Genomic DNA, 20,859 nt, shown 5'->3' on the forward strand with positions numbered 1-20,859 from the left:
GCTTATACTAGACAGCAGAGCAATTTTCTTTCATCGTAAAGGTACGCACTTTAGAGGGCAACAAAGTAGTCAATTGGACTGTGGCTATTATAACCCTATACTTGAACAACGAAGGATATGATCTGCACAAATTGCCTTGGTGACCAACCTAGCTACATCTCATTCTGGAACACGTTCACCAAGGTACCTATGTGAGGCAGAATTTCCACCCAAAACTCATCGCCGTGAGCCAGGGTTACCTTCGGGTTGCGACTAACACCAACTCCTGCCGGAGTGCCAGTTATAATAACCGTACCGACAGGGAGTGTAGTACCCTGGGACAAGAAGCTAATAAGCTCCGCTACACTGAAAATAAGGTCGCTAGAGCACGTATATATGTTAGTTATTAGACCATGTATATTCTTCTATGAAAGCGTGCTCACTCTATGCCACAATCTTGCAGTAATTCCTTATTCTTCACACCGCGCAGTCGAAGAGTACAAGGATCTGAAATGACAGACGGCGACACTAGCGCTGGACCTGTATACCCGTCAGAATATAAGATCAAACGGGACGGGTTGTATTGTAACGAACCCAAGGGGCATGAGCCATCAAAGCTTTTGGAAAATGACCACTGGGACTGTGCGAATTGGCTCGTTCTACTAGAAACATCGTTGCAAGCCGTGTATCCAAGAACATAGTTCATCGCGTCGTCCTTGGAAACGTTTTTGGCAGTTTTGCCAATGACAACAGCAAGCTCAGCCTCGTAGTCTCCACAATCATCTATTTGAGTAATCTTTGGTAACATGGTCGGGGTTGGCCACGGGTCACCTATCGCCGTGCAGGGTTTCCTATATGCTATCAGATAGGGCTCTATCCCCGGCAATTATACATATAGGGCGTTTTGAATATACATGAAAACAGTGGGAACTGTTGGAATCTGAAGATGAACTTCCTCTGCATGCTGCTTGTACTGTGAAAAGTCATGGAGAGTTAGCTCTTCTTTCTGGGCACCTTTGCTAATGGTCTACCAACATTGAGCCCGATGCCACGAATGGTGCCAACTTCTTCAGCTGCAAGCGGCGACAACAGTTTTTGAATCGTGTCGCGGCTCGTAGATCTTTGTCCTGGACTTAGGACAGATGACCCAGAGAAAACCTCAACCTCGACCTTCTGGCACTTTCGAAGCGCGGCGCCAACGTCGATGCTGTCATCGATGGGTTGACCTATGAGAATCTTACTAGAATCCGAAGTAGGGACGAATCGGACAAGCCCTACTACTATTAGAGTCGTGTGATCATTAAGATGTGAGGCAGCTTACTCTTGAAGGTGGATGATGCCATGTTCGAGATATTGTTGACGAGCTTCTGAAATATGCAAGTTGTGCGCCGCACATGCACAGATTGTCATCACCCAATCACAATTGAATGCAGTCTAATGTGCTTTGTATTTGATGATTGTAGGGAAGGTCGGTGTGTGTACATGGAGACGTTAAGCTGCATGTGAATATTGGAATCTGCCAATAGGATGTCGTTGTGCCGTTCCGGGCCACCATCCGCTGGATGTGGATCCATCTTCCGCTCATGGGGTCTGGTTTCAACTTGCATACGGAGTACGTAGATCGGGCATAAGTAATGACACGTTTAACGGCTCCAAGTGCTGCACGCAAATCGGAGAGTTACGGGACTCTAATAGACAAGGTTTTGTACAAACACTTTGAACCGCCCAGCTGCTCACTATCGACAACTTAGTCACAATGACGATGCAATCTGACAGTTCGTTCCGAGCGCACTTGCCGGACTTGAATACGGACAGGTTTACGGCGATGAGAGAGCAAGACTGTTATCAATACGCAGTGGCCTTCAAAGAGAAGAAGAACCCGCCATGGTTACATGCGCTGTATGAACATTGGCAAGGCTTGTTGTCAGAGCCGTTCAAGGGAATCACTGCCAATGGTATGTCACCACGTACACTAGCACTGAGAGACAAGACAACCTTCGTACTCACCATGTCACTCTTCGTAGGAAGACTACAGCCAGATCTATTCAAGTTGGAAGACCAAGGAATTCCCATTGAGCACATTGTCCAAGCCGCAAAACTAGTCACCTTTTTAGCAAACAAAAGGCAACGACAAACCCTTTCTTACCACATTGACTCGCCTGAGTGGCGAACATGGTCCAACCCCGAGTTTCTCATAAGCGACAAGGGTATTCGCCTAGATGATTCCGATGTTACCCTAGACCTTCGGGAAGCCATCATCAATGTACTGCGTGCAACGCTCTCCCCAGAAGGTTTCGAGAAGGCAATTGGAGCTACTCGCATCAATGGATTTTTGGGTGACCTGGTCCAAGCACCAGCAATAATGAACGAATTTTCTTACAACTTCGTCTTGTTTGGCTCAGAACCATCCACGACGCGACCATGGGGCTTTTCTTTCTATGGACACCATTTATGCTTAAATGTTTTCTTTTACAAGCAGCAAATGGTCCTCTCGCCATGGTTTACCGGCGCAGAACCAAACATCATAGACTCTGGTCCTTATAAAGGCACGCGCATTCTGCACACAGAGGAAGCACTCGGTTTGCAACTCATGCAGAGCTTACCTCAAGATGTACAATCTCGTGTACAAACATACAAACATATGAAAGATGCCGCTATGCCTTATGGGCGGTGGAACCACGACGATCAGCGCCACTTATGCGGCGCGTATCGCGATAATCGCATCGTGCCGTATGAAGGCGTCCCTGTGTCGGAATTTACACAGGACCAACGAGACCTGGTCGATAAAATTTTGCATCAATATCTTTTATATCTCCCGGAAAAGGCTCGGTTAATTCGTCTGGCGCATATCAAATCTCTGTATCACGAGACGTACTTCTCTTGGATTGGTGGATTTGCCAATGAGGATGCGTTTTACTATCGGCTACAGAGTGCGGTCGTAATCATAGAGTTTGATCATCATTCTGGGGTCTTTTTAACGAATGAGGAACCTGCAAAGTTCCATATTCACACGCTGTTGAGGACACCAAACGGTGGAGATTACGGGATGGCGCTACGCCCGCTGATTCCTGGCGCGGAACAGAACTTTCAATGGAAGCAAAGATAGATGATCAAATTTAAAGCATGATTTGGCTAGTGTATTTGCAGCGTAAATATAAGGAAAATATGGACTTATATCCTGGCACATGAACATATCCTTCATAGCCGATGACTTATTAGCCGTTGCCACTATATCTACACGGGAACATTCCTCTGTTCCTACGCCACATTAGCTTTATGTTAAGACATAAGGCGTAAGAATAATGAAGGCAGTTGAATTCTATCAGTCTAGGCATTATCCTGCTAACATAAGGTGTACTTGCGAAGATTCAGCTTGATGACTTTGGGCCAACAACCATGGTCTGGATGGCATCGTCTACCGTGTCCAGGCGCAGAAATTACTCCTTAAATAAGAGCCTTTATGAGTAGTTTTGCAGAGGGATCCGGCCTCATAGTATTGTCGACGAACACATTTGGCGGTTTTTGCGTGCTGCCGTCCGAAAACTTAATCTCGTATCGAGTGATAAGCAGGATGAGGGCGAACTTCAAGACCACGGCCGCGAGAAATCGCCCCGGACAGGTGTGCTGACCAGCGCCAAAATTCAGATTCATGTCTGAGACGAAGGCAAAGTGAAACTGGTTTGGGTCTACTTTTTCGCGAAGACGGAGGAACCGGTATGCGTCGAATTTGTCTGGATCGGGATATTTGTTTGGATCATGATGGACGGCGTCGGCGGCAAAGTGGAACATAGTACCAGCCGGCAAGTTGAATCCGTCCTTGAACGTGTGAGACTTGATCGCGTAGCGCTGACCGGTGACTGTTGTGGAGACGCATTATTAGTGAATGTGTAGTGTGCAAGATTGTCTCAAGATTCCTACTGAAGGCCATGGGATTCGTCCGTATGCTCTCCTTCATGAAGCTATCCAGCTTTCTCATCCTGGCAACTCGCTGCAGCGTCCATTCGCTGCCCGAAGTTTTAAACTCAGCCAAGGCCTCGTTGATTTCCGCCGTAATCTCAGCATGGTACTCGGGATGAGCGAGCCAGTCGAATAAGAGGGACTGCAACATGCCAGAAGTGGTGTGGATAGACGCCAAGGTCAAAAATAACTGCTGGTCAACGACTGCCTTCAAGGAGGTGTCAGCCCGTTTTTGGCCCAAGAGCCAATATATGGTGTCGTGAAACATTTCAGAGCCGCTGTCGCTTCGGCCATCATTCTCATTGATAGCCTGGCGTCTTTCGTCGTATAGCGGCTTAATTAACTCCAGGGCCTTCTTTCGAATCGTCCCAAGTCGTTGCGCAGTGCCATTCTGCCATCGCGCCAGCCACCTCCAATTTGCCGTATATTTCTTTCGAATGTCCAACGAGGCGTCAAAGACAGAAAAGGTGGTTTCTACCGCAATATCTAGCCATTCAGGATCCCTGCAAAATGACGGGCCCACGAGAATATACGACATGACGGGTGAAAGAATGCTGCATGCAAGGTCGCCCCCGGGAATCGACTGCCAACCCGGCGAAGGAATGGTCTTCTTGAGCGATGCCTCAGCCTCAGTCCAGAGCCCATTCATGACATTATCTAGAAAGTGGGGATAAGCCGTCAGTCAGTTGAAATTGTCTGAAATTTTCAAAACAAGCCGCGCGTAATATAGGTGGTTATTCTCACTCAAGTTCCTATTCAGGTGAAATTTGATAGCGTGGGTGGCAGCGTTGGTCTGACGAGGGGCGTTGATATAGTTCAGGAGAAACAACTTTTCTGAAAACACCTCGAAACTGAACAGCGACTTGGGGGCGCGCTTGACTTCGTCTAGATACTTCATGGGAAGAATAACTTGGTTGCCCAACTCGCCAATCGGGTTATACATCTGGAACGGAACGCCATACTGGAGGTACTTTTCATATCCGATTCTCAAAAGGGATCGAGTGTTGTTTCTATATCGGTCTGGCGTATTATCCTTCTCAAACCGTAGTTCTGGAATGTGCGCCAGAGCCCGCTTCCTCGCGGCTGAGCCTCCCAAGCAGACGAGCGAGTAAAAAACACCGCATGATACTGCCAAAATGGCAAAAGGAATAATGGCTGCGCTCAGCATTATAACAAAATTTTTATTAAGCAACGGGTTTTGGGTGCGCGATAAAAGTAGGACTGCGGTATTTAAAAGTGCGCCGTCTTGCTAGGCCCCTCGGATGACCAAATGCGACGTGCATGTTGGAATCCACCGAACACCGAAGCAATGTTCGGCGGCTGGAACCATACATGATGATAAATATTTGTCACATGAACAACGCGTTTTATTTTATCAGCTACATCCCCTTATATTCCGTAGAAAATATTGATTCAATGCTGGACTAGTTACTTTATTGAGAAACAAGATAGCTGAGCGACAACAACTGCGTTACGCATCTTTCACCCCTGCGAGAGCTTTTAACGGTACTTGAGCAAATCCTGCCACTGCATCCATTGATTTGGCGAGTATGGATGTTGGAACAGGGGCAGGGGGGACTGGATTGCCAATAGGCAGCTAACATGTATAATGATGGATAATGGTAGTTATGTTAACCAAGGGCCACAACCAACTTCTCGCCAGAAACAGCCTTTCGTTTTAGCATATCAACTCCTTCCAGCACTGCTTCAAAGCTGTTGCCCAGAATCCTTAGTGGATGTGGTCTCAACTTCCCCTGGTCCAGCATCTTCTGCACGCTACGGTACCACTGCACCCCAAACGCTCGCATTTCGGGATCCTCGTCCCGCTCGTAGCCGTAGCTCAGCGCAAGTCGGTGGCCCAGCAGTGAAGGACCCATGATGAAGCCCACCTTGATGGATTTGCGCTCGAGGACGTAGTCTGGGTACATCTCCAAGCAGGCATAGCGGCCACCGGCACGGCCCATAGCCGCAAAACAGAGGGCGATGCTCTTAGCATCCGTAAAAGGATCAAGCACGTACGCAAGCGTGTTTTTGGTATAGGCTTTGATGTTTTGGGCGCAGTCTGGAGAATTGTAATCAAAAACCTCCGCCGCGCCGAACCTTTTAGCGAGGGAAAAGTTCTTGGGAGAGCATGTAGCTATGGGTATGTGCCCTGTCCTTTGGTCCCCATTCTGTCAGCTACAAGACATGATGCTCAGACGCCTGATGGAGCTATGCAATTACTTACAGTCGCACCAACTGCATCGCCATGGTTCCCACCGAAGAGCTTCCCCCGTGCACAAGCACTGTCCGCGGCTTCGTCGCCGGCTCGTCCAGGGTCCCTGGCAAAGCCAGTTCCTTGAACAGCGCCATGCCCAGTGTCGCCAGGCCCGTCCCCCCCGGCGCGGCAGCTTCTTCGAACGACATATCGGCCGGGATCTTGAGTGTGAACTCGGATTCGCACGGTATGTAATCGGCAAAGGCGCCGGACTCGGGCCGGAGAGGATTTGAGCCGTGGACGGCCCCGCAGACTCGGTCTCCGATGCTCCACTTTGTCACGTCCGATCCGAGAGCGACGATCACTCCTGCAAAATCGCAACCGTCCACCGCCCCAGGGCAGGGGAAGCGCTCGTGCATCTTGTAGTCGCATGGGTTGATTGCGACGGCCATGACATGGACCAGGACCTCGTCCGGTCGGAGACGGAGGAGCGGATCATTATGCTCGATGCGAAGGCGGTGGTCATCGCCCTCGACAATAGCCGTGCGGGCTATCGGCAAAGAAACCGCACTCGCCATGACCAGACTGCCAAGTGCGTGGAAGTAAGTTAATGATTATACTTGTTGGTAGCTGGACATAACACCCTTCTCCTGGCTCCCCAAGTCTATTTTATACTCTCTAATGGCACTGTAATGTTTGGCATTCCAAGTCGGAGTAATTCGGAGACCCGGCCTTTTCTCACTCTTAAGACTATGCTACACCCTTGAGCTTGATACCTCTATTCTTCAGACATAAAGCATGACAAATCCTTCTTATTCTTCTATTCCCCTTGGCCTCGCCCTCGTGTTAATATAGTTGCCACCAAAACACTCCAATGTTGATCCGTCTCGTGTCTATAATCGGCCTGCTGGCCGCCGTCGCTAATACTCATGGCTGGCCAGAGCCTTGGCCATCTCACTGGCATGAGCCGAATAGCGATGTCTTACCAGGTCAGCAAATTCCTCTGGCGGCCGACGACAATGACACCAGGGCGGGCTGCCGGGTAAGCAACATGACGGCGTTTGAGATGGCCAAAGGCAGAAAAATTGTTGATTTCGCCACAAAGGCCATGGGCAGCCTCGAAGAGCCAATGATACCACTACTCAACTCATCCGCGGGAGAGCAGTGGGAGTTTGACGGAGTCTCTGATGATGGCATGCAGTCCTTCGTCTTTGGCTTTTACCGCGATGCCAACTACGCCATCCTAGGTACCGGGAACTTCCGTCTTTCCATAGAAGTTGGCTTTGCAGACCGCACACGCTTCTACGAGGTGTACTATCCCCAGCGATCTGTCGTCGAGACATGCCCACACGGAACCCGCGGTCTGTGGATAGACGAGAAGACTGGCCATCAGTTTTCTTTCCAAGTCAACGCAGACCTGACAGAGGCCATTGTCACATTAGATTCTGACACTCTCAAGGGAAAGGTGTACATTCACTCGCGGGCGTTGCCCCTGACCGCGGATGGGAACGTGTGGCCGGCTGAGAAGGCATCTACCGCGCCCATTCCCTACTGGCACTGGTCACAGCCCATTCCGGCCGGAACAGTGGAAACCGACGTCGAGATTAAAGGCAAGCCCATCAAATGGACTGGTATGGGGGGACATGAGCGGTTCTGGTCCGCGTTTAGGTGAGTTGCATATACAGTTCTGCAGCACGTGGCGTTGTCTCAGCCTACTAATCGGTCAACTCTGACATAGTTGGTTCACATGTCTGAGAAAGCTGCAAGCAGTGAGGGCCATGTTGGGTCCCTACGTGCTCAGCTATTTTGCCTTCGCTTCCGAGATCAACCCAGAGCACTCGCACCAGTCTGTTGTCCTTTTCAAAGATGGTGCCCCAGTCTTTCGAAGCACGGCCAATACTCCCTCTGGTACGGAAGACTATGCTCTTGTCACCAAAACCTATGGTGGAGCTGTTACAGGCACTCTCAAAGACAAAGTCACTGGCTTCCAGCTGGAACTCGTATCGCCTTCGAATATGCACCACTACACTTTCTTTGTGGAGCATCTCAACCTCGGATTTGAATACATCCTCGGAGAGGGCGTGGGAGGTAGTGGCTTCTCTGGCCGCTCGAGAGGCGGACATGTAGGGCTGGGCCAATATGATGGAGTCGCCCTCACTGAGGCTCTGACTTTTCCCCGGAATTCACCCCTTTTCAAGAGCAATTACGTAGATTAATCTCATCACTTGGACCTTTAATACTCTTTGCTAGGGAACTGTTCAGACCTGGGCAATTGTAAGAGGTCTGACAAAGCCAAAATAAAAATATGCTCTATCCCATTTGCTGTGCACCCGGCGCCGCTTGACAAGTCTCTCAAAGTAAAATAGCCCAATTTCATCCAATCACCATACATAAAAAAGCGGTCACGAGCTCAAGGCAAGCCTTTTCACTTTCTTCATTCGTTATAAATATATAAATGTAACGGTTCAGGCTGAGTATATTGACAACTAGCTGGACTACTATAAGAATTATCCAAACATGAAGGGGGGAAGATCAAAAAGGAGATAGCTACCACCGAGCTCAGCCGGTGACATAGTACTACATATCGCCATAGGTACGCATATATCGAAGGGAAACGTGGATTGGTCCTTGATTGATTCTACGCAGATAGGGAATTGAGATCTGATTGATAGCTGTTCGACGAGGCAATTCGTAAAATACTCCAGATCTCGGGTTGATAGCTAAATTCCTAGCATGTTCAATTGAAGCCATGGAGTTGGGGGACTCAATTGGGGGAAGTATTACTACCCACTTTCTCATGAGAGCCAGGGACGACGCACGTCATTGAGTTTTGAGCATGACTAACAGTCGTAGTCAGTTATTGATCCCATGGAGAAGTATTTTTTGGCCGTCGCTCGTCGCTGCCCAAAATCTTCTCGACACACCACCTGCTTGTCCTTGCGATTATGCTAAACCGGCTCTCACACATATTGGCCAGTGGTATTTCATGCTCTCATTTCCCCACACGCTCCTTAAAACGCGGCACGGCGTCCGACCCCGACCCCGACCCCGATCCCGACTCCGATATCTCGAGTTGGTGATTCCGAACACAACAGGTATATCCCAGCTATGAATCTTGTTTGAAAGCCACACCCCATATCCTTCGGGCATTGCCACTGGTGTAGACGTGCATCGCAGCTACAGTGCCGAACATGGCATGGTCGCACGCATAGCCTGTTGTGACCTATATGAACCCGCTTGGCCGGTAGCTTCAGCAGCTAGACCAGTTAGAGCTTGAAAAAGAAGGCTCCCTTTTGACAAACCTTCAAGAGGGGAGTGATTGCGCTTATACTCGATACTAGGAGAAGAAAACTTGAGCGGCAGCATGCACAAACTATTCCCTGGCAGCGGCTTCTTCGATTTCGAGGCCATTCGCATCCTCGGTACCACAGTTTATGGCGGGGCTGATGTCGCAGAAGTCCTCGAGGCAGTTGGAGAAATCAAGCCAGGAGACCCCGTGTCCTGGGAAAGGGCCTGGCGAACGCAGGCGTTGCGGGCCGAAGAGCTTGCAGATGAAGCCCACCGCCACGGCGATCGCGACGCAGCCAGACGGGGTTACCTCCGCGCGGCAAACTACACTCGTGCCAGCGGATACATGTATGTGTCTACCTCAACGGGTAATGGAGAGTCTCTTGCCCAGGATGCATGCTCCATCGCGGAAAAAGTTCGCATATTATTTCGCAAGGCCTTGCCGCTGATGGACGGGCAGGTACATCGCCTATCTATACCGTACGATGAGTATCACTTGCCAGGATACTTATATCTCCCACCCGTCGACCGAAAGATAAAGCGGAGGAAGACGCCGATCCTCGTAAATTGTGGCGGGGCTGATTCCTGTCAGGAAGAACTTTACTTTCTCAATCCTGCCGCAGGGCCCGGAATGGGATATGCCGTCCTGACATGGACCTTTGACGGGCCCGGCCAGGGTCTGATGCTCAAGCAGTACGAGGTCACCATGCGGCCGGATTGGGAGACGGTAGTCACCCAAGTCATCGACTACTTGGTCAAGTTTAGTTCTCAACACCCCGAGTTGGATTTAGACTTGGACAGCATCGCTGTTTCAGGTGCATCCATGGGCGGCTACTTTGCTCTTCGGGCAGCGGCAGAGCCCAGGGTCAAGGCATGCGTATCTATCGTAAGTAGAATCAGTTTCGTTCCGCGCCGGCTAATTTAAGCGCACGCAAATACTAATATAAGCCGCATAGGATCCTTTCTACGACATGTGGGATTTTGGAACGGCTCATGTGTCTCCGATTTTCATATCGGCCTGGACAAAGGGCTGGATAGGCCACGGCTTTGTAGACCGGATGATAGGATGGCTGTCTGCTGTTTCTTTCCAGCTAAAGTGGGAGATATCCGTCACCAGTACGTTGTTTGGCTTGTCCTCACCGGCAGGGATCCTCCAGCACATGAAGAAGTATACCTTCGCCAGCGGCAGCAAGGATGGGACGAGCTTTCTCTCCCGCGTGACCTGCCCAGTTCTCGTCTCTGGAGCTGGAAAGTCTCTATATATGGACGTAGATAATCACACTAGGCGCTGCTTCGAGGCTTTAACCAATGTGCCTCCACAGAATAAGGAGATATGGGTGCCTGAGAGCGAGGGCCAAGGGAGTCTTCAGGCCAAGATGGGGGCTTTGGCCTCGTGCAACCAACGAACATACCAGTTTCTGGACAAGGCATTCGGTATAATTAGAGATCCGCTATTGTAACGATGGCAGAACTCCCTCGTATAAATGTCTTTCAAGTTTTGAATTATTGAGCTAGCCTTTTCGCAAGCACTATCTGGTCCAACATCAGTTCCCAACAAGTTTGGGTGAGCACTTCAAGGCTGTGTATTATAACCAGCTGTTTCCTTATAATTACTACTAGTATTACTGTAAACTAACAGGTAAATTATAAATACCTACTAGTTTTTACACTTTTATTTTAGTCTACTTTTACTACCTAATTGTGATAAGGGCTCAAAGGCAAATTTCTTATCGGTGTACCCAAAATTATTATCAAAGGCATTGCAATAAACTGTAGTGCCTCCATATTATTCGGATACTCCCTTGCCCGACGAATTACCTGCGCAATTCGTAGGGTCGGGTTGGATCCATGGCAGCCTCTCGCTTAGGAGCATGTCCTGCCGGCTCTGCTCCAAGGGCATCTCATTTTTGGGTGGTTGTTCCTGCTGCTGTACGAGCGACAGACTCGAGACAGAGGTAACCGCACGGATCGCGGCGGCTGCTGCAGTGCTGGCAAAGATAAATACTCTTTATCTTTGTGGTTTTACTGATAAAAAAGGGAGTAGGATAGTTGTGGAAGAAGAATTCGTACAAGACTGGTGTTGCGGTATGTTGACAATTTTACCAGGAGGCTTGTGGGAATATATATACTTGACTACATTTCTAGATAGCCACCTGTATTTTTCAGGGTTCGTCAAGCCACGTCTCCTCGACAACACCGCTAATATCAATTCTTATTGCTGCCGTTTATGCTCGAATTATATCCAGCCCCTCTTGCATTGTCTAGTATATTACCTAGTATATTAATATGCTACCAATTGATTAAAATCACGCGATAAATAGAAGTCGCGCATAAAATACACCCCTGATATGGAAAGTGCATAATTATAACGACTTATGCTTGCGTTCCCCGAGTCATTTTTTTGAATAGAGGTCGCGCATAAAATGCACCCCTGATATGGAAAGTGCATAATTATAACGACTTATGCTTGCGTTCCCCGAGTCATTTTTTTGAATAGAGGTCGCGCATAAAATGCACCCCTGATATGGAAAGTGCATAATTATAACGACTTATGCTTGCGTTCCCCGAGTCATTTTTTTGAATAGAGGTCGCGCATAAAATGCACCCCTGATATAGAAAGTGCATAAGTAGAGCTATTTATGCGTATATTCCCCGAGTCATTCTTGAAACAGAGGTCGCATTGAGGCTATAATTCTTGGAATGGGGGTCAAAGAATTGAGGTCAACTTTTCGACCCTGGTTAGTACATGCTCTACTAATTTAAAGTGGAGATATAACTAATACTACTAAAAAGATAGTATTAGATATAGTATAAGTAGAATTTATACTAGTAAGTAGAGCAGCTTTTATATAATCTTGTTTTGTCCTCACAGTGCATTACAAGCTAATATAAATAATTAATATATTACGTAAAGTATTATGACTCGAGCTATATAAATTTCTTAGTATTATACTCTTATATAATAGTACTAGTATTCCAAAAGATTAGAGAAGCTTTTATTATAAAATAAATACTATTTTCCAGCTTTTAGCTTTACACAAAATAAGATATATACTTATAAAGTCTTCCCCTTTAATTAGCGGAAACCTGAGAAATCAAATTTTTTATATTATATAAAGTCTTCTTATACTCGAACCAAAATGCAGCTTATCCGAATATTTATTGCTAATATTCTGGCTTTATATATTACTTTCTCGCCAGTTATAAAAGCTACTACTCTTACAAGTATTAGAAGCAACAACTGTAATTGGGAAGCTGCTTCAAAGCTTGATACAATTCAGAACGAACATTTTCCTCGGACTAATACTACGGACAGCCGAGTACTTACTGTTGGGGTGTATATGCATGTTGTTGGGCCTAATATTTCAAGCGAGTTCCCTCTGAATGTAAGTTAAAAAACTTTAAAGTCAACTTTTATAATAATGTATATATTACTAATATTTAAAGTTTTATAGTATAGCGGTTTACTTAAGCAGTTAAACGTGCTTAATAAGAGCTTTAAACCAGCAAATATTTCATTTACGCTATTAGATATAGACTGGACAAATAAAACCTTGCCCCCAAGACCATGGTTTGTTCGGCCACAGCTATTAAAGGACTTACGTAAGGGTAATCTTTCAACCCTTAATCTTTTCTTCCTTCAGGAAGGTAGAGATGAATGGTTTGGGTCTACAACTAGTATTCACGCAATCCTATACAAATTGAATGGCTTGGACGAGAAGTCAGATGGCTCCCTTATTAATATAGATACTGTTCCTGGAGGGCCACACCCTTTTGCGAATATGGGCAAAACCGCGGTTCATGAAATCGGCCACTGGTTTCAGCTCGGTCATACATCTTTTATATATAAAGAACATTGCCAACTAGATAGGCAAAACAGGCAAGTTAAACCGTGCTATTATATCTATTCTCTTTACAAATAACCCTAGAGGGACTAATATAAATAACAGCACGTGCAGCAACTGCGACTACAACTATATGAGCTACGGCAATGAGTAAGTCCTTTAATACTATACAGGTGCTTATAGTAGCTAATATAAAATATAGCGCATGCTTGCAGGAGTTTACATCCGAACAAATTAAAATAATGCGAAGTTCTGGGATTAAGCTACGTAAACTTTAGTTTATACTATTATTGTTATTACTACTGTACAAGGGTTTACTATATTATCTCTTTGAAAGTCGAGTACCTTGTGGAGTACTAAGCCTAGAAGTTTAAGGCTAATTAGACAGCTTTACTTAAAGGGTACTTCTATTTACTTAGAAATTATATAGTAATAGTTATACTGGTAACCTTATTAGATATAAAAAGCTATATTATACTGGATTTATCATGCTAATAATTTATCTGCCTAGCTTGCCTTTTAAGCCTTAATTAGGGCCTGCCAGTTTCTAGCTTTTAATATTAATTATTTTAGTATTAATAGCGTTTTTTATATATTTGTAAACCTTAATTCCCTTAAAAAAGTTTAGGTAAGTACTTTAAGGCTATATATTATAACTAGCTGTTTCCTTATAATTACTACTAGAATTATTATAAACTAATAGGTAAATTATAAATACCTAGTAATTTTTATACTTTTATTTTAGTTTACGTTTACTATCTAATACCTTTTAGAACCTAGAGATCAGCTACTCACGCTAGATACCCGTAGAGGCTTTACGCCTTACTCTTACCAGTCAGGATTATCACAGTATGCTTACTTGCTAGCATCCTAAAATATGTATAAAATAAGCAGTAGCCTGAGATTACACGGGTTGCCCGAATCGGAAATTAGTGCAGTGCACGTACAATATTAGTATACGAACTATCCCAGTAAATAAACTAATTTATACGCGTATAGATAGAAAATTCGCTCTTAACTAGTTATCCCCAAGTAGTAGCCTAAGCAGTAACCTAACTTATGCAGCTTCAAATCGAGAACCAGGAGAACCAGCCCACTGTCAATTGAACTCATAGCCAGTGACATCAAGTGATATTTCTCAAAGTTTTATATCATCTCAATCGTAAATGCAAGGGTCTGCGCTGTAGGTCTCAATCGTCATCATCAGAGTCATCATCTGATGCGCTACCCGGACCTTCCCCTTTGTTTCCTTTGTTTCCTTTGTTTTTCTTTTTCTTCGATGTGATGGGAGTCGCGTTTGTTGCGGGAGCCAAAGGAGCTCCTGCCATAGCTGCCCATTCATCGAACTTTCTATTCTTGGCTTGAGCCAGCCGGGCTTGAAATCCTCCAAATCCCTTGTTATGAAAATTAAGAATCGCAGCAGGCGAAGCCGGATTACCCACTTTCTCGCTACCCAAGGCCCAGCCCATTTTGACGGTGCCTGATGTCGCTGCTGTACCGAGACCTAGCGCATCGTCAAGGCAACCTTCACAAAGAAATGTGTATGTGAAGAACGAGGAGTTGGCTGATGTGCCGGCAGCTATCGGCCTGGCTCGGAAATTTCCAGTGACCTCGGGAGGATTATCATCCTCGTTGAAGGCTTGTCGGAAGGAAGATACGACTTTGCCACCATCTGCCCACGCTGCCATAAGTAGAGGGCCTTCCATGTCGTCTGTGAGTGACCAGCCTCCCCAGCCGGCGCCATCATTCAGTGGGAAGGTTAGCTGGCCGATAAAGGAATTGTTTGCCGTCTCGGGGAGAGCAATACCAAAACTGAAAGATGTTTTGACCCCGAAAAATCGCTCGAAGGTTATCCCAGTGCTGGGATCTGTGAACGTGGCGGTGACTTTTTTCTGACAAAAACACTTGCTAATAAGAGCAGCATAAAAGGCTGTATACATGAAAATATACGACACAGACCACATTTTGATAGCCTATAGTAAAGTTGAGTGTCTAAGTAGAAAGGAATACGCAGGCTAGATAATAACAAGTGTTAATTCGAACTTTAATGTCCAGCCAGCGTTCTAAATAAGCGCTTTATAACCCAGAGTTAAGACCGTAAACTGTCCTTACCGCCATGAGTAATGTGAAAATGTCATCTAAAATTAGCATACTACCCAGAATGGCACGTGAAGCTATTCCTTCCCAGAGACCCCACAAGGTTACAGTCTGATACTCAGCTACTTATGCTGTTCACTTTTAATCTTGACATACTAATAGGTGCTACATGTAGTCTGGCATCCCATGTCTAATAGCCCGCACATTGTTGACCAATAAAACAACCCTACTTTTGCTCCCAAGGCGATCAAAACGTGTAAAACGGAGATATTAGGCAAGGGGTCAAGTAGCGAGTAATGTCTGCGTCGCAGCACGGAAAGGTCTAGCTATGCGGTTCGCTTATCCGACTGAGGCCGCCAATAGCTCAACGACAGGCTTCCAGGCGAACCCTTGTTACATGGAATACTGGTTAACTGGTTTGACCAACCATAAATTATTATCAGGATACAATTTACTCCCAACACTAAATGTCCACCTCCGTACGCGACCACTTGCCGCTCTTGACACGTGGTATCGCTTGACAAGCGAGAATTGCAGCTGGTTTTATTATGCCCCTTGTGTCGTGTCGGCAAATCAGGCAGTATTTTACTGACCACACGCTAGCCACGCTGGTGGGATCTCCAGGAATTGCATAGCCCACCTCATCTGGGTTCGATCTATTTATATGCTTCTTAATTTATAGAAGATTTGTGGTCCTGGATTAAGCTAAGATTTTGCAAACAGACAACTTATAAGCTACGTATTATATATATCCTAGCTTATATTATAACTCTTCAAAAATTAGTTTCTTTGGAAATATTATTATATTGAAGCAGTGTAATTTTCTAACTCTTAATTTTAAACTTATTACTAGCTTAAGTTAGCTACTTTGTAAGTATAATATTAGTCGTAATAAGGAATAAAAGGCATAATAAGGTTGCGTAGCAATATAAGCTTTATTTTACTTCCTTATAAACATAAAACGGTATTGTAACATCTTGTTTAAAGTATTAATACTTAAAAAACGTATTAATTTATATAGCCTGTATTTGCTGTATCAGAAATAGCATTAATTAATATTGTCGTCTGTAACTGCTAGATCCACTAGACAAGGGGTCGACTGAGTCGAGCAGTAGTTTCATATAAGTAGAGGGTAGGTTATAGAGGAGCCGCTTTGCTGGCCAAAACACTCTAGAGACAGGATTTGTTTCATCCCTGTATTTATAGTAGGCTCCCACGATTATTTCACCCTGTATAGCCCCATAATTTCTTTATTTTACCAAGATCTATTGGACTGTTAGTATGGGTCTAGAGAGCCAAGAGCGCATAATTTCAACCTGAGGTCGGAGACAATCGCTATTATTAGCTCTTTTTTTTTCATGACTCAATAGTCGAATTTAATGCTTATCATAACAGGGGATCAACAACTAGAGTATTATATCTTACGAAGCCCGGGAGTCTAATACCATAATTACAAAAACATCTATTTCTTTAAACTATTAAGTTCTATAAATTAAAATTAAGACTTCCCTCAATCTAAGCAATACTTTATTTTCAGGTCTACAAGACAACTTCACATAATGCATTTCATGCCAAGTATCGCAGTTGTGCTAGTGTTCGGGACAGGCTCCTCGTTTTCTTGGCCTACACTAGCAGTAGGAGGTCCTCTAGCAAACGTTCCAACATTTGAAGACGCCGACTTTGACACGAATACTGTGATCAAAATATTGGGGCAAAAGAAGAAGAACGCGGCAAAGTCACCAACTTATCCTACCCCGATTACTAAAGCTCCAGCTACAATCACTTCCACTCCCTCTTCCAATAATACTGTCCTCAGAATTAAAGGCGAAAACAACAAAAAAATTAAAACCAACGGGTTTTTCGGCTCCCCTAATTCCGTCCAGGGCGGATTCCTGTTCACCAAGATAAATATGCCTTCGAATGTAAGCTGGTTTACTCTACCATGCAGGAGCACGTACTAAACTCAGAGACAACAGCATGTGTAATTTTTGCTGACACCGAAACAGGCTGTTGGAAATCTAGAGGTCGAATACAATGGCACTGAAGCCAATACAATTCTTGTTGCACCCAAGATGGTTAATACACAACCACCCACAGGAATGGTGTTCGTTGACCCAATGACGTTCATAGTTTCTACTGAGAAGCCCCCCGTTACGGGTGATACGCTAAAAATAGATTATATATTCACCGAGGCCGTGAAGTCAGCAGTGGACCCATCCCTAGTTAGAGTCGGAAAGCTGGATACGGCGACCAACCAGTGGGTGACAGATGGGTTGGGGGAGTTTGAGTTCGAAAAAGAAGAGAACGAGTGGTCCCAGGAGGTATCAGATTTGAACGGCGAGTGGGGCCTTTTTGCTCCTCTAGCTGCTGGGCAGCCAGGCCAGGCGTGACGGTACAAGGGCACGAGCAGAGTATATCTATTGGGGGCTGTATACATGAGCGCTGTAACCTATCTTACTAGCCGGATCTAGTCAGAAGCTCTACAACCTACATCCCTTAGTGTATTTTACACGTAAAAAAAATAGGTATACTTAACATTATCTTTAAAAAACGCTTAGAGGATTTATCTGCGTTGGAGAATAATACGTATGACTACAAACTAGCATGTTAGGCCTAGAGGGTACGCCAAGCTATTTTAGAAATTCCCACCGGGTAGGAACTGCTTTGATGGATGCTAATTTTTGCGTCAATGTGCAATAGCTACAAGAAGCGAGAGTATATATAGACGAGGTAATTGCAACGGCTAATTCATAGAGCGATGATATAATAGGTTGGCCGAGCCTCCATGAAAATATGCTGTAATGGCAGGTTCAGTGTCGTGACGTATTACGGGATATTTGAACCTCTCAGCACAGCGACCACCAAAACAAAGCGCGCAATTCCGCTAATAGCGTGTCGGTCTATTACTAGGCGGGGATGCTTCAAGACTTACTTGATCACTGGTGTAATTGGGCGATCAAGAAGCTTTCTTATTGTAGTTGTTCGCCAAGGAACGTTGCTACGCGAAAGAAGGCTGTTCACGTAGCCAGCACCAGACGCTTTTCCCACCTGGTTGTCCGGCAGTGCCGACGCAGGTAAATGGTCTCCAAATAAACAGAAGAGCTCGACGTAGCGGTAAGTGCATCTTGTAGGTTTCTTGAGTCCTTCTTGTTGGATGAGGCGACACAATTACATGCTTATTGAAGATATGTTAAGTCGAGTGCTGTCTAGGTCGCCGTTCGGCACTCAATCAGGGGAATTGCTGGACCTTCGAAAGCTGATTAGTAATATCAGTAACACACGGCCGCCCATTTCCCTTATGGATACAGATATAGATTTTATTTCCCGCGGAGGGAAGTCCCGACTCCTTAGAACGGCTTGCCCGGTCCTAGACAGAGAGGCAATACAAGTTTACAACTTTTCCAGGAGGGCCCCCTTGATCGCGATGATATCGAGAAAGAGCGTAAACAGGGTCTATGTACCGGTATACAGGATGACGCTGGTACAAGTATGGAATGGTCTTGAGATGCTTCGACTAAGCAGAAGAGAGCCGTGGCCTGAAGCTGTAATCTGATACACATCCGATTCTGAGAGTTATTTCCCAGTCCAGGAGCCGGAACAGGGCGTCAAGTTCCTTTGCTTCCAACGCATTGAAGAAGCTGATTCTTGTCTTGGTGATGGGCCGGCTGAGCGGCCTCCCTGTTCGTTGCAGATGATGCAGCGGTGAGTATCTGACCCGGGAGCACACAGGAGAATTTAGATTGTCGAGTTTTATAGCATTAGTCATATCCTTTTTAAGCCGATGAGTTGCATTCAACTTACCCTAATCGTACAGCAGTGGCAAGACTTCAATCATGCCGACAAGACAGTATGCCCAGTCTTCCTCGCGTGTAGTCCGCCGCCCCTCTGCCCATTTGAATCGCTCTCTTCGCTGTCAACTCCTGCAAAAGCAGCAGCTCCGCGAAGCTAGAACATCAGTTCCAGTTATTTAGCGAATCTCTTGCTCTAGATAAATTGTATTACCAAGCCGTCAGCTTTCCTTGCTAAAGAATACAACCGACGCCGGTACCAGAAGCCCTGGGAGATTCCAGCCCCAAGTAAACTACTCACTTAATCGAAATGCCGGCTTCAATGCGAGCTTGGGCACCTGATTATTATCTCGACGGTCAGAAACTGAGATATCAGACAAGTACGCGTAGCATCTAGCCTCATTTTAATACCAGTGGAAATTGGAATGAATAGCCTCGTGTAGCGCGGTGTGTTTAGGTTTATCGTTATAACAATCGTCTACCTACAAGTATCTTAGGTTGTTTTACGCTTATGGAGCACAGAACCCAATCTTATTATAGCCAGTCTAGTGTCTCCCCTTTTCTTGATTAGGTTTGTAGAAGTGACTTCTTGGGAATAAAGCCCCATGTATAAAAAGTATAATGCAGCCGGGGATCTTATTATACGTAGTTCCTTGTTTAAACTAATTTTGCTATCCAGACTGCATTCCGACAACCGCGTAACAAGTCAGCTGTTTCCGTTTCGAGTCAAGCGAGAACTATAACGGTACAAGTTGGGTTTAGAGGCTACAGTTCTCCAAAGCATTTTTATTATTTGATGTTTATTGTTGCGTTTATAGCACACTAGATATTTGGGTCTTATTATTCATAACAGGGCCTCTATCTTCGCGGCAACGCGTAGCTTCGTGCTGTGGGGTAGTATTGGCACTTCCTTGCCGAGAAAAAGACATTGGCAGGTAATAGCGCTGCTTGCACGTAATTAGATTCTGTGCTAATTACAGCTCTGGCTCGACTGATAATCTATCCCTACGTAAAAGCAAGATTAACTTAGCTATTATAGAGGCCAACTAAAGACGACTTACAGTTTTTCACTTGCTGGGAAATGATACCTCTAGCAGGTTTCCAGAATAACTTGATATTCTCTCCCGGCTGCGGTTTAAGGAAGTCAACCTCGACAACTTGTATCCTCCCTGTTTCGTCGTTTGGTCCGTCATCCTGAACAGTACTAGTATTTGAGAAGCCAATGAACTCTCTTGTACGGACTCGAACGGCATTGAGCCACTCAAGTTGATCTTCGACGCCAAAGAATGCCTTGGATACGATCTTGCCAATATAGAACCAGAATGGCCACGGTTTATTGAAGTCGTAGGGAATACCTGCAATAAGCTGCATAAGTAAATCAAATCGCTTGTCAGAAAGCCTAGGCAAACGTTAGTATGCTTGCATTAGGCATAACATATTTCTGGATTCTATACTGGACAACGAAGTGGCTGATAGCTGCTGCCTCCAGGCGGTTTTGAACCTCAGCTGTGATGTCGGCCGTAGGAACTGGAACGGTTATAGCTCTGTGATCAGGCAGTGTTTGATCCATGTTGAGTTGCAATTTTGGAATTTAGTTGCTTGGAAGACATTTTTCGGGATAAAGCAAAAGAAGAGAGCGGGAGGGGATATTAAGTACGGGCCGCATCCATGCATGGGCTTCAGTATCACATTGACCACTCACGTGACC

At 45.7% G+C, this 20,859-nt stretch overlaps 9 protein-coding genes across 9 annotated transcripts; 4 read left to right on the plus strand and 5 right to left on the minus strand.

The window, feature by feature from the left end:
- Positions 1–152: 152 nt before the first annotated feature.
- MAA_00436 (fumarylacetoacetate hydrolase) lies at positions 153–1,322 on the minus strand (the record flags this gene model as incomplete). The annotated part of the gene is made up of 6 exons (XM_007818434.2): positions 153–360; positions 423–519; positions 574–830; positions 894–952; positions 1,015–1,253; positions 1,301–1,322. 6 exons carry the CDS (start codon positions 1,320–1,322, stop codon positions 153–155), a joined length of 882 nt encoding a protein of 293 aa, XP_007816625.2.
- A 413-nt stretch (positions 1,323–1,735) lies between these two features.
- MAA_00437 (uncharacterized protein) lies at positions 1,736–3,085 on the plus strand (the record flags this gene model as incomplete). The annotated part of the gene is made up of 1 exon (XM_007818435.1): positions 1,736–3,085. The coding sequence occupies one exon, from the start codon at positions 1,736–1,738 to the stop codon at positions 3,083–3,085; it is 1,350 nt and encodes a 449-aa protein (XP_007816626.1).
- A 338-nt stretch (positions 3,086–3,423) lies between these two features.
- Positions 3,424–5,104, minus strand: MAA_00438 (Cytochrome P450 CYP603B2; the record flags this gene model as incomplete). The annotated part of the gene is made up of 3 exons (XM_007818436.1): positions 3,424–3,836; positions 3,898–4,593; positions 4,681–5,104. 3 exons carry the CDS (start codon positions 5,102–5,104, stop codon positions 3,424–3,426), a joined length of 1,533 nt encoding a protein of 510 aa, XP_007816627.1.
- A 463-nt stretch (positions 5,105–5,567) lies between these two features.
- MAA_00439 (Alcohol dehydrogenase superfamily, zinc-type) lies at positions 5,568–6,711 on the minus strand (the record flags this gene model as incomplete). The annotated part of the gene is made up of 2 exons (XM_007818437.1): positions 5,568–6,036; positions 6,164–6,711. 2 exons carry the CDS (start codon positions 6,709–6,711, stop codon positions 5,568–5,570), a joined length of 1,017 nt encoding a protein of 338 aa, XP_007816628.1.
- Positions 6,712–7,007: 296 nt separating this feature from the next.
- MAA_00440 (uncharacterized protein) lies at positions 7,008–8,349 on the plus strand (the record flags this gene model as incomplete). Its single annotated transcript, XM_007818438.1, has 2 exons — positions 7,008–7,801; positions 7,872–8,349. The coding sequence occupies 2 exons, from the start codon at positions 7,008–7,010 to the stop codon at positions 8,347–8,349; spliced, it is 1,272 nt and encodes a 423-aa protein (XP_007816629.1).
- A 1,148-nt stretch (positions 8,350–9,497) lies between these two features.
- Positions 9,498–10,881, plus strand: MAA_00441 (alpha/beta hydrolase; the record flags this gene model as incomplete). The annotated part of the gene is made up of 2 exons (XM_007818439.1): positions 9,498–10,307; positions 10,378–10,881. 2 exons carry the CDS (start codon positions 9,498–9,500, stop codon positions 10,879–10,881), a joined length of 1,314 nt encoding a protein of 437 aa, XP_007816630.1.
- Positions 10,882–14,456: 3,575 nt separating this feature from the next.
- MAA_00442 (Cellobiose dehydrogenase, cytochrome) lies at positions 14,457–15,230 on the minus strand (the record flags this gene model as incomplete). Its single annotated transcript, XM_007818440.1, has 1 exon — positions 14,457–15,230. The coding sequence occupies one exon, from the start codon at positions 15,228–15,230 to the stop codon at positions 14,457–14,459; it is 774 nt and encodes a 257-aa protein (XP_007816631.1).
- A 1,692-nt stretch (positions 15,231–16,922) lies between these two features.
- MAA_00443 (uncharacterized protein) lies at positions 16,923–17,753 on the plus strand (the record flags this gene model as incomplete). Its single annotated transcript, XM_007818441.1, has 2 exons — positions 16,923–17,285; positions 17,370–17,753. 2 exons carry the CDS (start codon positions 16,923–16,925, stop codon positions 17,751–17,753), a joined length of 747 nt encoding a protein of 248 aa, XP_007816632.1.
- Positions 17,754–20,121: 2,368 nt separating this feature from the next.
- On the minus strand, positions 20,122–20,721 carry MAA_00444 (uncharacterized protein; the record flags this gene model as incomplete). Its single annotated transcript, XM_007818442.1, has 3 exons — positions 20,122–20,150; positions 20,213–20,550; positions 20,606–20,721. The coding sequence occupies 3 exons, from the start codon at positions 20,719–20,721 to the stop codon at positions 20,122–20,124; spliced, it is 483 nt and encodes a 160-aa protein (XP_007816633.1).
- Positions 20,722–20,859: the final 138 nt, after the last annotated feature.

Source organism: Metarhizium robertsii (genome assembly GCF_000187425.2).
Source record: "Metarhizium robertsii ARSEF 23 chromosome Unknown MAA_Scf_3, whole genome shotgun sequence".
Taxonomy (NCBI): domain Eukaryota; kingdom Fungi; phylum Ascomycota; class Sordariomycetes; order Hypocreales; family Clavicipitaceae; genus Metarhizium; species Metarhizium robertsii.